The sequence below is a fragment of the Bufo bufo genome, chromosome 6 (assembly GCF_905171765.1).
Source record: "Bufo bufo chromosome 6, aBufBuf1.1, whole genome shotgun sequence".
Lineage (NCBI taxonomy): Eukaryota > Metazoa > Chordata > Amphibia > Anura > Bufonidae > Bufo > Bufo bufo.
In genome coordinates, this window is record NC_053394.1 from 50563753 (window position 1) to 50578138 (window position 14386).

At 42.0% G+C, this 14386-nt stretch overlaps 1 protein-coding gene across 3 annotated transcripts in view; it reads left to right on the forward strand.

The window, feature by feature from the left end:
* The window catches only part of CTBP2 (C-terminal binding protein 2), a 148579-nt gene that overhangs the window by 42572 nt on the left and 91621 nt on the right, over positions 1-14386 (forward strand). For 2 of the 3 annotated variants that reach the window (XM_040439022.1, XM_040439023.1), the window contains exon 2: positions 4908-5026. The exons of the other annotated variant lie outside the window; for it this stretch is intronic. In XM_040439022.1, the coding sequence (XP_040294956.1) occupies positions 4969-5026 (58 nt within the window). In that variant the 5' untranslated portion in view covers positions 4908-4968. The remainder of the gene's footprint in view (positions 1-4907; positions 5027-14386) is intronic. 3 annotated transcript variants of the gene reach the window in all.

Sequence of the window (14386 nt, forward strand, 5' to 3'; positions counted from 1 at the left end):
ATATACTGATGTACTATATACACTGCTGTACTGTATATACTGATGTACTATATACACTGCTGTACTATATACACTGCTGTACTGTATATACTGATGTACTATATACACTGCTGTACTATATATACTGCTGTACTGTATATACTGATGTACTAGATACACTGCTGTACTGTATATACTGCTGTACTATACATACTGCTGTACTGTATATACTGCTGTACTATATACACTGCTGTACTATATATACTGCTGTACTGTATATACTGATGTACTATATACACTGCTGTACTATATATACTGCTGTACTGTATATACTGATGTACTATATATACTGCTGTACTGTATATACTGCTGTACTATATACACTGCTGTACTGTATATACTGATGTACTATATACACTGCTGTACTGTATATACTGATGTACTATATACACTGCTGTACTATATATACTGCTGTACTGTATATACTGATGTACTAGATACACTGCTGTACTGTATATACTGATGTACTATATACACTGCTGTACTATATATACTGCTGTACTGTATATACTGATGTACTATATACACTGCTGTACTATATATACTGCTGTACTATATACACTGCTGTACTGTATATACTGTTCTGTACTGTATATACTGATGTACTATATACACTGCTGTACTATATATACTGCTGTACTGTATATACTGATGTACTAGATACACTGCTGTACTGTATATACTGCTGTACTATACATACTGCTGTACTGTATATACTGCTGTACTATATACACTGCTGTACTATATATACTGCTGTACTGTATATACTGATGTACTAGATACACTGCTGTACTGTATATACTGCTGTACTATACATACTGCTGTACTGTATATACTGCTGTACTATATACACTGCTGTACTATATATACTGCTGTACTATATACTGATGTACTATATACACTGCTGTACTATATATACTGCTGTACTGTATATACTGATGTACTATATATACTGCTGTACTGTATATACTGCTGTACTATATACACTGCTGTACTGTATATACTGATGTACTATATACACTGCTGTACTGTATATACTGATGTACTATATACACTGCTGTACTATATACACTGCTGTACTGTATATACTGATGTACTATATACACTGCTGTACTATATATACTGCTGTACTGTATATACTGATGTACTAGATACACTGCTGTACTGTATATACTGCTGTACTATACATACTGCTGTACTGTATATACTGCTGTACTATATACACTGCTGTACTATATATACTGCTGTACTGTATATACTGATGTACTAGATACACTGCTGTACTGTATATACTGCTGTACTATACATACTGCTGTACTGTATATACTGCTGTACTATATACACTGCTGTACTATATATACTGCTGTACTGTATATACTGATGTACTATATACACTGCTGTACTATATATACTGCTGTACTGTATATACTGATGTACTATATATACTGCTGTACTGTATATACTGCTGTACTATATACACTGCTGTACTGTATATACTGATGTACTATATACACTGCTGTACTGTATATACTGATGTACTATATACACTGCTGTACTATATACACTGCTGTACTGTATATACTGATGTACTATATACACTGCTGTACTATATATACTGCTGTACTGTATATACTGATGTACTAGATACACTGCTGTACTGTATATACTGATGTACTATATACACTGCTGTACTATATACACTGCTGTACTGTATATACTGATGTACTATATACACTGCTGTACTATATATACTGCTGTACTGTATATACTGATGTACTAGATACACTGCTGTACTGTATATACTGCTGTACTATATACACTGCTGTACTATATATACTGCTGTACTGTATATACTGATGTACTATATACACTGCTGTACTATATACACTGCTGTACTGTATATACTGATGTACTATATACACTGCTGTACTATATACACTGCTGTACTATATATACTGCTGTACTGTATATACTGATGTACTATATATACTGATGTACTGTATATACTGATGTACTATATACACTGCTGTACTATATATACTGCTGTACTGTATATACTGATGTACTATATACACTGCTGTACTATATACACTGCTGTACTGTATATACTGATGTACTATATACACTGCTGTACTATATACACTGCTGTACTATATATACTGCTGTACTATATACTGATGTACTATATACACTGCTGTACTGTATATACTGCTGTACTATATACACTGCTGTACTGTATATACTGATGTACTATATACACTGCTGTACTGTATATACTGATGTACTATATACACTGCTGTACTATATACACTGCTGTACTGTATATACTGATGTACTATATACACTGCTGTACTGTATATACTGATGTACTATATACACTGCTGTACTATATATACTGCTGTACTGTATATACTGATGTACTAGATACACTGCTGTACTGTATATACTGCTGTACTATATACACTGCTGTACTATATATACTGCTGTACTGTATATACTGCTGTACTGTATATACTGATGTACTATATACACTGCTGTACTATATATACTGCTGTACTATATATACTGCTGTACTGTATATACTGCTGTACTGTATATACTGCTGTACTATATACACTGCTGTACTGTATATACTGATGTACTATATACACTGCTGTACTGTATACACTGCTGTACTGTATATACTGATGTACTATATACACTGCTGTACTATATACACTGCTGTACTATATATACTGCTGTACTGTATATACTGATGTACTATATATACTGATGTACTAGATACACTGCTGTACTATATATACTGCTGTACTGTATATACTGCTGTACTGTATATACTGATGTACTATATACACTGCTGTACTGTATATACTGATGTACTATATATACTGCTGTACTGTATATACTGATGTACTATATACACTGCTGTACTGTATATACTGATGTACTATATATACTGATGTACTAGATACACTGCTGTACTATATATACTGCTGTACTGTATATACTGATGTACTAGATACACTGCTGTACTATATATACTGCTGTACTGTATATACTGATGTACTAGATACACTGCTGTACTATATACACTGCTGTACTGTATATACTGATGTACTATATATACTGATGTACTAGATACACTGCTGTACTATATATACTGCTGTACTGTATATACTGATGTACTAGATACACTGCTGTACTATATATACTGCTGTACTGTATATACTGATGTACTAGATACACTGCTGTACTATATACACTGCTGTACTGTATATACTGCTGTACTATATATACTGATGTACTATATATACTGCTGTACTATATACACTGCTGTACTGTATATACTGATGTACTGTATATACTGATGTACTAGATACACTGCTGTACTGTATATACTGATGTAGTAGATACACTGCTGTACTGTATATACTGATGTACTAGATACACTGCTGTACTGTATATACTGATGTACTAGATACACTGCTGTACTATATACTGATGTACTATATACACTGCTGTACTGTATATACTGCTGTACTGTATATACTGATGTACTATATACACTGCTGTACTGTATATACTGATGTACTAGATACACTGCTGTACTATATACTGATGTACTATATACACTGCTGTACTGTATATACTGATGTACTATATACACTGCTGTACTATATACACTGCTGTACTATATATACTGCTGTACTGTATATACTGATGTACTATATACACTGCTGTACTGTATATACTGATGTACTAGATACACTGCTGTACTATATACTGATGTACTATATACACTGCTGTACTGTATATACTGCTGTACTGTATATACTGCTGTACTGTATATACTGATGTACTATATACACTGCTGTACTGTATATACTGATGTACTAGATACACTGCAGTACTGTATATACTGATGTACTAGATACACTGCTGTACTATATACTGATGTACTAGATACACTGCTGTACTGTATATACTGCTGTACTATATATACTGATGTACTATATACACTGCTGTACTGTATATACTGCTGTACTATATATACTGCTGTACTGTATATACTGATGTACTAAATACACTGCTGTACTATATACTGATGTACTATATACACTGCTGTACTGTATATACTGCTGTACTGTATATACTGATGTACTAAATACACTGCTGTACTATATATACTGCTGTACTGTATATACTGCTGTACTATATACACTGCTGTACTGTATATACTGATGTACTATATACACTGCTGTACTGTATATACTGATGTACTATATATACTGATGTACTATATATACTGCTGTACTGTATATACTGATGTACTATATACACTGCTGTACTATACATACTCCTGTACTGTATATACTGATGTACTATATACACTGCTGTACTGTATATACTGTTCTGTACTGTATATACTGATGTACTATATACACTGCTGTACTATATATACTGCTGTACTGTATATACTGATGTACTATATACACTGCTGTACTGTATATACTGATGTACTAGATACACTGCTGTACTGTATATACTGTTCTGTACTGTATATACTGCTGTACTTTACTGTGTGTACTGCTGTATATAATGCTGTACTATATACACTGCTTTACTGTATATAATGCTATACTGTATATACTGCTGTACTGTATATACTGATGTACTGTATATACTGCTGTACTATATATACTGCTGTACTGTATATACTGATGTACTATATACACTTCTGTACTGTATATACTGTTCTGTACTGTATATACTGCTATACTATATACACTGCTGTACTGTATATACTGTTTTGTACTGTATATACTGCTGTTCTTCGAGAACCTATTTGACTCCTTGCTCCTTTGCAGCCTGGCGAGCAGTGCCAGGGGATAGATATGCCAGGGTATAACACATTGCCCACAGCAGAGGATGGATATGCTGGATAAGCAGAAAGTGAAGAGGCTGCGGCTGGACCAGATCTGTGAAGGTGAGCGGATCCGACTTGTCACATTTCTTCTAAGCCATATCTTCTTATAGACCGGTTTACCTATTGTCGGGAATTTTTAGAAGAGACTGGTTATCTACACTCGTCAGAAGAACAGACACTGGGCCAAGTGCTAAAGCATTTTCGGGAGGATTTTCCTTCTTTTTAAAGGGATTGTTCCACGAAACATAAGTGTCTGACTGGCGAGGGTCTAATCACTGAGGCTCCCGCTGATCACGAGAAGAGGGGTCCTCTGTTCCCCCTTTTGAATGGGGCAGTCTTTGTGCGTTGTACTCGCCTATTCCAGAATCAACAAATAGATAAATCACGTTTTTATTTGCGTTCCCCTAAGATGCAAATACACAAGACAAAAGGCGGTCAGGCCTGAAACGCGTAAGCATCTTTTACCTTGTGTATTTGGATGTTATGAGAACATGAATAACATGTTGATTTTGATCTTTGGTTACTGGAATCACTTTACTGGATCCTCTATTTGGATCCTTGATCTTGTCGTTTGGTGCAGTGGCATAGCGTGGGGTGAGGATAAGGAGGTAGTTACCCGGGCGCCAAACTGCCAGGGGACGCTCAGCAGCCTGACATGATTTTAATATTTGTGCAGTTTGGAGCCTTAAAAAGCTAAAGTACCTTCAATTATGTCATCCTGCATCAAAATCTGCACTATCTGAAGCAGATTTTGCAGTGCCCCAGACCTGAGGGTATTTGCAATTGTTATGTTATGTTATACAATGTTGTGTAATGTATGGTTGGCAGGGACAGGGTTAACCACCCTGTTCCTCTTCTCTTGGTAGGAGTGGGCTGGTCCAGCTTCCTGCCAAGAGGACGGGTTCTAGCTAGAACAGTCAGGAGGAGGGAAGCACTTCCAAATAGCTCCTACTTCAAGGGTCTTTGGGGCCAGTCTTGATCTAATTCTCCTTTGAGACCACTACACCAGAGAGACTACAAGAACACCAGGATACAGCTTTCCTAGAAGCTACAGCATTGATAGCAAAGTGACTAGAAATCCACAGCTTTACAGACCCTGCTGCGGGTAAGGGAATACAGCTCAGACACCCATCACCTAGAATAGCATCCAGGCCAGACCAACTCAAAGCCTGCATTGCATAGCGAACACCAGTAGCCATAAGTGTCAGCATACAGCTGTTAGCCAGAAGTTCAAAGGAAAGAGTCATTAGCAAGATAGCCTATCTGAAGTGCATTAGTTACCACTTAGGCCTCTTTCACACGACCGTATGCCCTCTGAGACATACAGTCCGTGAGCGGGCCATATGTCCCGAAGTGGCATTGATCGTGCGCACGGGAGCACACAGCACCATAGAATACAATAATGCTGTGCACGTTGGGCCGCCCGCGGGGCTATTGTCCCGCACTCATATGATCTTATGAGTACGGGACAATAGCCCTGTGGGCGGCCTGATGTCCACAGCATCATTGTAATCTATGATGCTGTGTGCTCCCGTGCGCACGATCAATGCCGCTCAAGAACTGTATGTCTCGGAGGGCATACGGTTGTGTGCAAGAGGCCTTATCCAGCAACCTCTCCAGATGCTACACATCTGGAGAGGGAAATTGCACTTTGTACCAACCACTCCTGGATGTACTGCACATTATCTTTTATACTGAGTAAAGAGAGACTTTTATTCTTTTACTTCTGGCCTTCAAATCACTTTTCCACTGCATCCACCGATCCATAGGGAGCAATGGCCTGAGAGAGTACACCGTGACACAACATCTCATCAGGGCCACTACCACTCCCATCCTCTGCACCTGCTCTTCAGGGGCTTCAGATGAAATGAGGATTTTCCACTGTGGAAAATGTGCAGCTGACCTGTCCCATATGGTTGTATGGGACTCTGCACTCTCCTGCAGACCACTCTCCTGGAGACCACTCTCCAAATCTGATCTACAGCAGACCACTCTCCTGCAGACCACTCTTTTGCATCCATTCTCCTGCATCTACTCTCCAGCAGACCATTCTCCTGCATCTACTCTCCAGCAGACCACTCTCTAAATCTACTCTCCAGCAGACCACTTTCCAAATCTGATCTCCAGCAGACCACTCTCTAAATCTACTCTCCAGCAGACCACTCTCCAAATCTGATCTCCAGCAGACCACTCTCTTGCATCCACTCTCCTGCAGACCACTCTCTGCATCCATTCTCCTGCATCTACTCTCCAGCAGACCACTCTCTAAATCTACTCTCCAGCAGACCACTCTCTAAATCTACTCTCCAGCAAACCACTTTCTAAATCTACTCTCCAGCAGACCACTCTCTAAATCTACTCTCCAGCAGACCACTCTCTAAATCTACTCTCCAGCAGACCACTCTCTAAATCTACTCTCCAGCAGACCACTCTCTAAATCTACTCTCCAGAAGACCATTCTCCTGCATCTACTTTCCAGCAGACCACTCTCTAAATCTACTCTCCAGCAGACCATTCTCCTGCATCTACTCTCCAGCAGACCACTCTCTAAATCTACTCTCCAGCAGACCACTCTCTAAATCTACTCTCTAGCAGACCATTCTCCTGTTTCTACTCTCCAGCAGACCACTCTCTAAATCTACTCTCCAGCAGACCATTCTCCTGCATCTACTCTCCAGCAGACCACTCTCTAAATCTACTCTCCAGCAGACCACTCTCTAAATCTACTCTCCAGCAGACCATTCTCCTGCATCTACTTTCCAGCAGACCACTCTCTAAATCTACTCTCAGCAGACCACTCTCTAAATCTACTCTCCAGCAGACCACTCTCTAAATCTACTCTCCAGCAGACCACTCTCTAAATCTACTCTCCAGCAGACCACTCTCTAAATCTACTCTCCAGCAGACCACTCTCTAAATCTACTCTCCAGCAGACCACTCTCTAAATCTACTCTCCAGCAGACCACTCTCTAAATCTACTCTCCAGCAGACCACTCTCTAAATCTACTCTCCAGCAGACCACTCTCCAAATCTGATCTCCAGCAGACCACTCTCTTGCATCCACTCTCCTGCAGACCACTCTCTGCATCCATTCTCCTGCATCTACTCTCCAGCAGACCACTCTCTAAATCTACTCTCCAGCAGACCACTCTCTAAATCTACTCTCCAGCAGACCACTCTCTAAATCTACTCTCCAGCAGACCACTCTCTAAATCTACTCTCCAGCAGACCACTCTCTAAATCTACTCTCCAGCAGACCACTCTCTAAATCTACTCTCCAGCAGACTACTCTCTAAATCTACTCTCCAGAAGACCATTCTCCTGCATCTACTCTCCAGCAGACCACTCTCTAAATCTACTCTCCAGCAGACCATTCTCCTGCATCTACTCTCCAGCAGACCACTCTCTAAATCTACTCTCCAGCAGACCACTCTCTAAATCTACTCTCTAGCAGACCATTCTCCTGTTTCTACTCTCCAGCAGACCACTCTCTAAATCTACTCTCCAGCAGACCATTCTCCTGCATCTACTCTCCAGCAGACCACTCTCTAAATCTACTCTCCAGCAGACCACTCTCTAAATCTACTCTCCAGCAGACCATTCTCCTGCATCTACTCTCCAGCAGACCACTCTCTAAATCTACTCTCCAGCAGACCACTCTCTAAATCTACTCTCTAGCAGACCATTCTCCTGTTTCTACTCTCCAGCAGACCACTCTCTAAATCTACTCTCCAGCAGACCATTCTCCTGCATCTACTCTCCAGCAGACCACTCTCTAAATCTACTCTCCAGCAGACCACTCTCTAAATCTACTCTCCAGCAGACCATTCTCCTGCATCTACTCTCCAGCAGACCACTCTCTAAATCTACTCTCCAGCAGACCACTCTCTAAATCTACTCTCCAGCAGACCACTCTCTAAATCTACTCTCCAGCAGACCACTCTCTAAATCTACTCTCCAGCAGACCACTCTCTAAATCTACTCTCCAGCAGACCACTCTCTAAATCTACTCTCCAGCAGACCACTCTCTAAATCTACTCTCCAGCAGACCACTCTCTAAATCTACTCTCCAGATGAAGCAAACCCTTTAAGCTGCCAATTTATTTCTTATAATGCCATGTCCTATAATATTCCTTGCCGACCTTTGTTCCCATGCCATGACTAACACATCCTTAGCTGAGCTCAATAATCTGTGGTCTTTACCTCCAGTGGCCGCTCAGTAGGGGGCAGACAAGACTCATCTTCTCAATCCTTGATCTGCTGCACCATCTGCCTCTCCCTCTGCAGCCAGGGACATGAATAAGCCACAGACGTGCTGATGTAATGGCAGCTATTACAGGATCTGCACCTGGATATTGTATATAAATAGGCGCTGGGCCATCTGATCTCTCCGGTGCGGGATCTGTATGCGGCTGATGCTATTAAAGGAGGGGGCGGGGGCGCTATTTGCCAGCGGTGATTCTTATAGAACAGATTTCAGTAGGGAGGCTTTGCTGACGTGAGATGTGCTGCAGTCTCTCAGGTGCTGCTGAGTATGCTTGTACGGTTAGCTGTACTGCTCAAACTCCTGGAGATTATTATCCTGATTTGATTGGATGTAGCAGAGCCGAGTTTGTCACTTGGCACCAACCGTCAAGATACCTTATCTGTGGTTTTGCATAGGACTGCAGGTAAAACTACTCCACATTTGACTAGAGGGGAGATATAATTATCACCTGTGTTTATATCGTGCCCACCTATTCCGCAGAGGATACATCTACAGTGCAACAAAACTAATCAACTCAAGCAATAGGAGATAGAGCCCTGCTCACAAGAGCTTACAATCTGTGACGACATAGGAGTGGCATTGAAAGTAAAAAGTGCATGCTTTGTAGAATGACTCTGCCATCTTTATAAAACAGGGTAGTACATATAAAACTGCACAAGCCAGTCACCAGCCTGTGCCTGTGTGTGAACACGTATCAAGAGCTCTGGATTGCAAAGATTGAAAGGGTTACTTTTTGGATGACGTGAAGTCAGAAGATTTAGAATAGGGAGGGGTCCGGCACTACGATAGAAATACCTATTCTTTTCCACAATTGCAGACAAGAATAGGACATGCTCTATCATTTTTTGGGGGCTGCGGAACCTCATTGAAATTGCAGAACGGATGCGGAGCCATTTATGAGCCCTTACAGAGAGGTGGCGCAACAGAAAAAAGTCTTTATGACGGGGTGGGAGGTTGGGATTAATGTGTGTTGATAACACTGCTGACGAATGTAGCAGTCCTGGATTGTTTCCACCCAGTGGATGATACACAAAGGATGCAGCTCATTAGCACCTTCAGCTCTGCTGCATCTGCTGCTCTGCGCAGTATGGGTGTTCTGAGAGCAGATGTATAAGCCTTGTACGGTCTCTTGGTGAGGGTTTAGTGAAGTTGCTTTTAACTCTCTGCCAAAATGGGATTAGTGACTTGTTTCTTAAAGGGAATGTGTCACCTATCATTTTTTCTGCCAATTAAAACCTAATAGCGACACAAATCCTTTTTTATTTTCTAATCCGTTTAGATTTTTTAATTCTCTTTGCATGTACATGATTATGGGGGCGGCCACCATGGCTGAGCTGTTGTTAACAGCATCTGGAAATGCATCCACCCAGGGGCGGATTGGCCATAGACCCTACAGGGAAATTTCCCGGTGGGAGATGCCCCAGGGGGCCACCCAAGCCCCCTCTCTGCCGCTGGCCAACTACATAATGAGCTCTCAGCAGTAATTAATGCTGTGAGAATCAGGTATTCATGTACCCAGCCAGTGACTGCACATGGCCTCCGCTTTTCACCTCCTAAGGCTGAGTTCACACGAACGTGTGTGACCCATGACCGTGCTGCAATGCACGATCGCCGGCCGTAGGTCAGCCGCATCGGATGGCGGACCCATTCACTTTAATGGGTCCGCGATCTGCCCGTTCCACAAAAAGATAAGACATGTCCTATCTTTTTGCGGAACGGAAGTACGGGATGCAACCCCACGGAAGCACTCCCGTTCCGTAGTCCCGTTCCGTGCGGCCGTTCCGCAACTCCGGATTTGCGGACCCATTGAAGTGAATGGGTCCGCATCCGTGATGCGGAATGCACACGGAACTGTGGCCGTGCATTGCGGCCCGCAATACGGCCGCGGATCACACACGTTCGTGTGAACTCGGCCTAAGACCCCTGCTCCATATCTTAATCTGAGACAACTGGAGGAGGAGAAGAACAGAAAATGGCAGCTATTGATGGCCAACACAGAGGGACCGCATTTGGGTCAATGTATTGTGCTGCACTGTGGTATATGGTATTTTGCGCTATAGTATTGCTGACCCCTCCTACTTATGTTGCCCAGCCTCCTGTCAATTTAGACACTCCTACAAAATGGGGCCATTTTTAGTTTGTTTTTTTTCAGGTCCACTTTAAGTTCCCAATCCGCCCCTGCACCCACCACCATGGGTCATAGACACAATAGACTGGAGAGTACTCTGACTTCTATGGGCGAATGTTTTGGACATGTTCTGTGATCTGTGCAGGGGTCATTGTACAGAGAGGGGGAGGACATGAGCTGTGACATCACCTATTGTGAATGGTGGCTCTTGTGTTATCTACAATATATATACAGCATCTCACAAAAGGGAGTACACCCCTCACATTTTTGTAAATATTTTATTATAGCTTTTCATGGGACAACACTGAAGATCTGACACTTTGATACAATGTAAAACAGTCAGTGTACAGCTTGTGTAACAGTGTAAATTTGCCCTCCAAATTACTCAATACACAACCATTAAAGGGGTTGTCTCATCATGGACAATGGGGGCATATCGCTAGGATATGCCCCCATTGTCTTATAGGTGCGGGTCCCACCGCTGGAACCCGCACCTATATCGAGAACGGAGCCCCAAAAGTGAAGGAGGGCGCACTGCTGGCTCGGCTATTTCCATCTGCCTAAGGCCTCAATCACACGACAGTATTTTGTTTCCGTGTCCGTTTCGTGTTTTTTTTGCGGATAGGATGCGGACCAATTCATTTCAATGGGTCCGCAAAAAACGCGGACAGCACACCGTGTGCTGTCCGCATCAGTATGTCCGTTCCGTTGCTCCGCAAAAAAAATAGTGCATGTCCTATTTTATTCTAGTTTGCGGACAAGGATAGGCATTATTACAATGGATCCGCAAAAAAAAAAACGGATGCCATACAGAACGTAATCCGTTTTTTTTGCGGATCCGCAATCTGCGGACCGCAAAACACATACGGTCGTGTGCATGTAGCCTTATAGAAATGAATGAGAGCGGGGGCCGCGCATGTGCAGTACACTCCCATTCACTTCTATGGGGTGGCGGGACCGGAGTCCTAGCGATATGCCCCCATTGTCCATGCAGAGACAACCCCTTTAAAGGGATTCTGTCACCAGGTTTTTGGCTATAGAGATACGGACATGCACGGCTAGATCGCCGCTAGCATGTCCGCAATATATGTGTCCTATAGGGCTGTGTGCTTTTAATTTCTTTAAAAAAGGATTTTATAGATATGTAAATTAGTCTTGAATGTGTATAAGGGGCTGCACTAACCTTCCTGGAGCCCAGGAAGGTGCTAGCGGCGATCTAGCCGTGCATGTCCGTATCTCTATAGCCCAAAACCTGGTGACAGAATCCCTTTAATGTCTAAACCGCTGGCAACAAAAGTGAGCACACCCCTAAGTGAAAATGGTCAAATTGTGCCCAAAGTGTCAATATTTTGTGTGGCCACCATTATTTTCCGGCACTGCCTTAACTCTCTTGGGCATGGAGTTCACTAGAGCTTCACAGATGCCACTGGAACCCTCTTCCTACCTCAAGGACACCGTTTTTATATAGGTCAGACACATAGGTAATGGGTCAGACTTTACCCAAGATCCTTTTGGTCTGTGAATGGTGTTCTTAGTTTCCCATTCGAGGATTATGAAGGGAATGACACAGTCGTGACTTAAAGGGGTTGGGTCATCTCAGACATTGATGGTATAGGATGAGCCATCAATGTCAGATAGGTGCAGGTCTCACCTCTGGCACCCGCTCCTATCTCCTGACCGAGCCCCCGAAATGAACAGCGACGTATGCACATCCACCCTCTGTACACTGCTATTAGAGCTCAGAAAATAGCGCCAGCGGTCCCACAGTGGTGAATGGAGTTGTGGCCTCGCTCGCTTTTGGCAGAGGCATCTACACAGTCTGAAACATGTTAGGGAGACGTGGGAATGCATACATGCTACCACCCCTTCAATTGAAATAAATGGGATGGATTATTGCGGATCGGATGTGTTTAAAAAATACGGTCAGCATAAAGCTGTAAAGGGGTTTTTCGGGCTCTCCTATATGGATGGCCTATCCTCAGGATAGGTCATCAATATCACAGTGCTGCTGTCTATTGCAAAGCATACTGCATCTTAATTTATTTAACCTGTTAATGACCTCCAATGCGGCTTTTTACGGTGGTCACTAAGGTGCCTTAGGCTACGCTGCCATAAAAAGCCTAACATAACAGCCGCGCTCCTGGTCTAACAGCCTGGACTGGCAGGAGCACAGATCCAGTATGTGTAACTCCTTACATGCTACGGGCAATAGCACCCGCAGTATGTAAGCGCTTACAGAAGGAGCAGACTCTCTCTGTCTCCCATTGGCACCCTGCAAATGAGATTGCGATGTGCCAGTGTCGGTGCAGGCAAGCCAGGGCCTAGTGACGGCCTGAGACCTGCCTCCAGCAGCCTGCTGGTGAATGTCAGTATACTAATCCTGCACTACATAAATAGCGCAAAGTAGTTTAGGAGCGATCAAAAGATCGCCTATTATAGTACCCTTATGGGACTATTAAAAAAAATTCCAAGAAAAAAGCTTTTCAATAGACAGAATTGCAAAAATAAAATCTCCTCCACGTGTTTGGTATTGCTGCATCCACAATTATCATGTAATTTATCCCGTATGGTAAACGCCGTAAAAACAACAACAAAATAATGCCAGAATTTCTGCTTTTTGCTGATTCACCACCAAAAAAAAAAGGAATAAGAAGCAACCAAAAAGTGTTATGTACCCCAAAACGATACCAATGAAAACTACAAGCCCTCACACAGAATAAAAAAGTTATGGGTCTTGGAATACAGCGATGCAAAAAACATTTTCTTCCTTTAAAAAAAGTTTTTTATTGTGCAAAAGTAGTAAAAGGTAAAAAAAAAACTACCAGTATGTATTTGGTATCACTGTAATCGTGCTTACCCAGAGAATAAAGTTATTGGGTTATTTATGCCGAAAAATGAACACTGCAAAACTAATGACGTAAAAACGTAGTGGCAGTATTGCTGCTTTTTGCCATCTCCCTCCCAGAAAGAGTTAACAGAGGTTAATCAGTAAGTTATGTGTACCATTCATTAAAAACTATAGCGC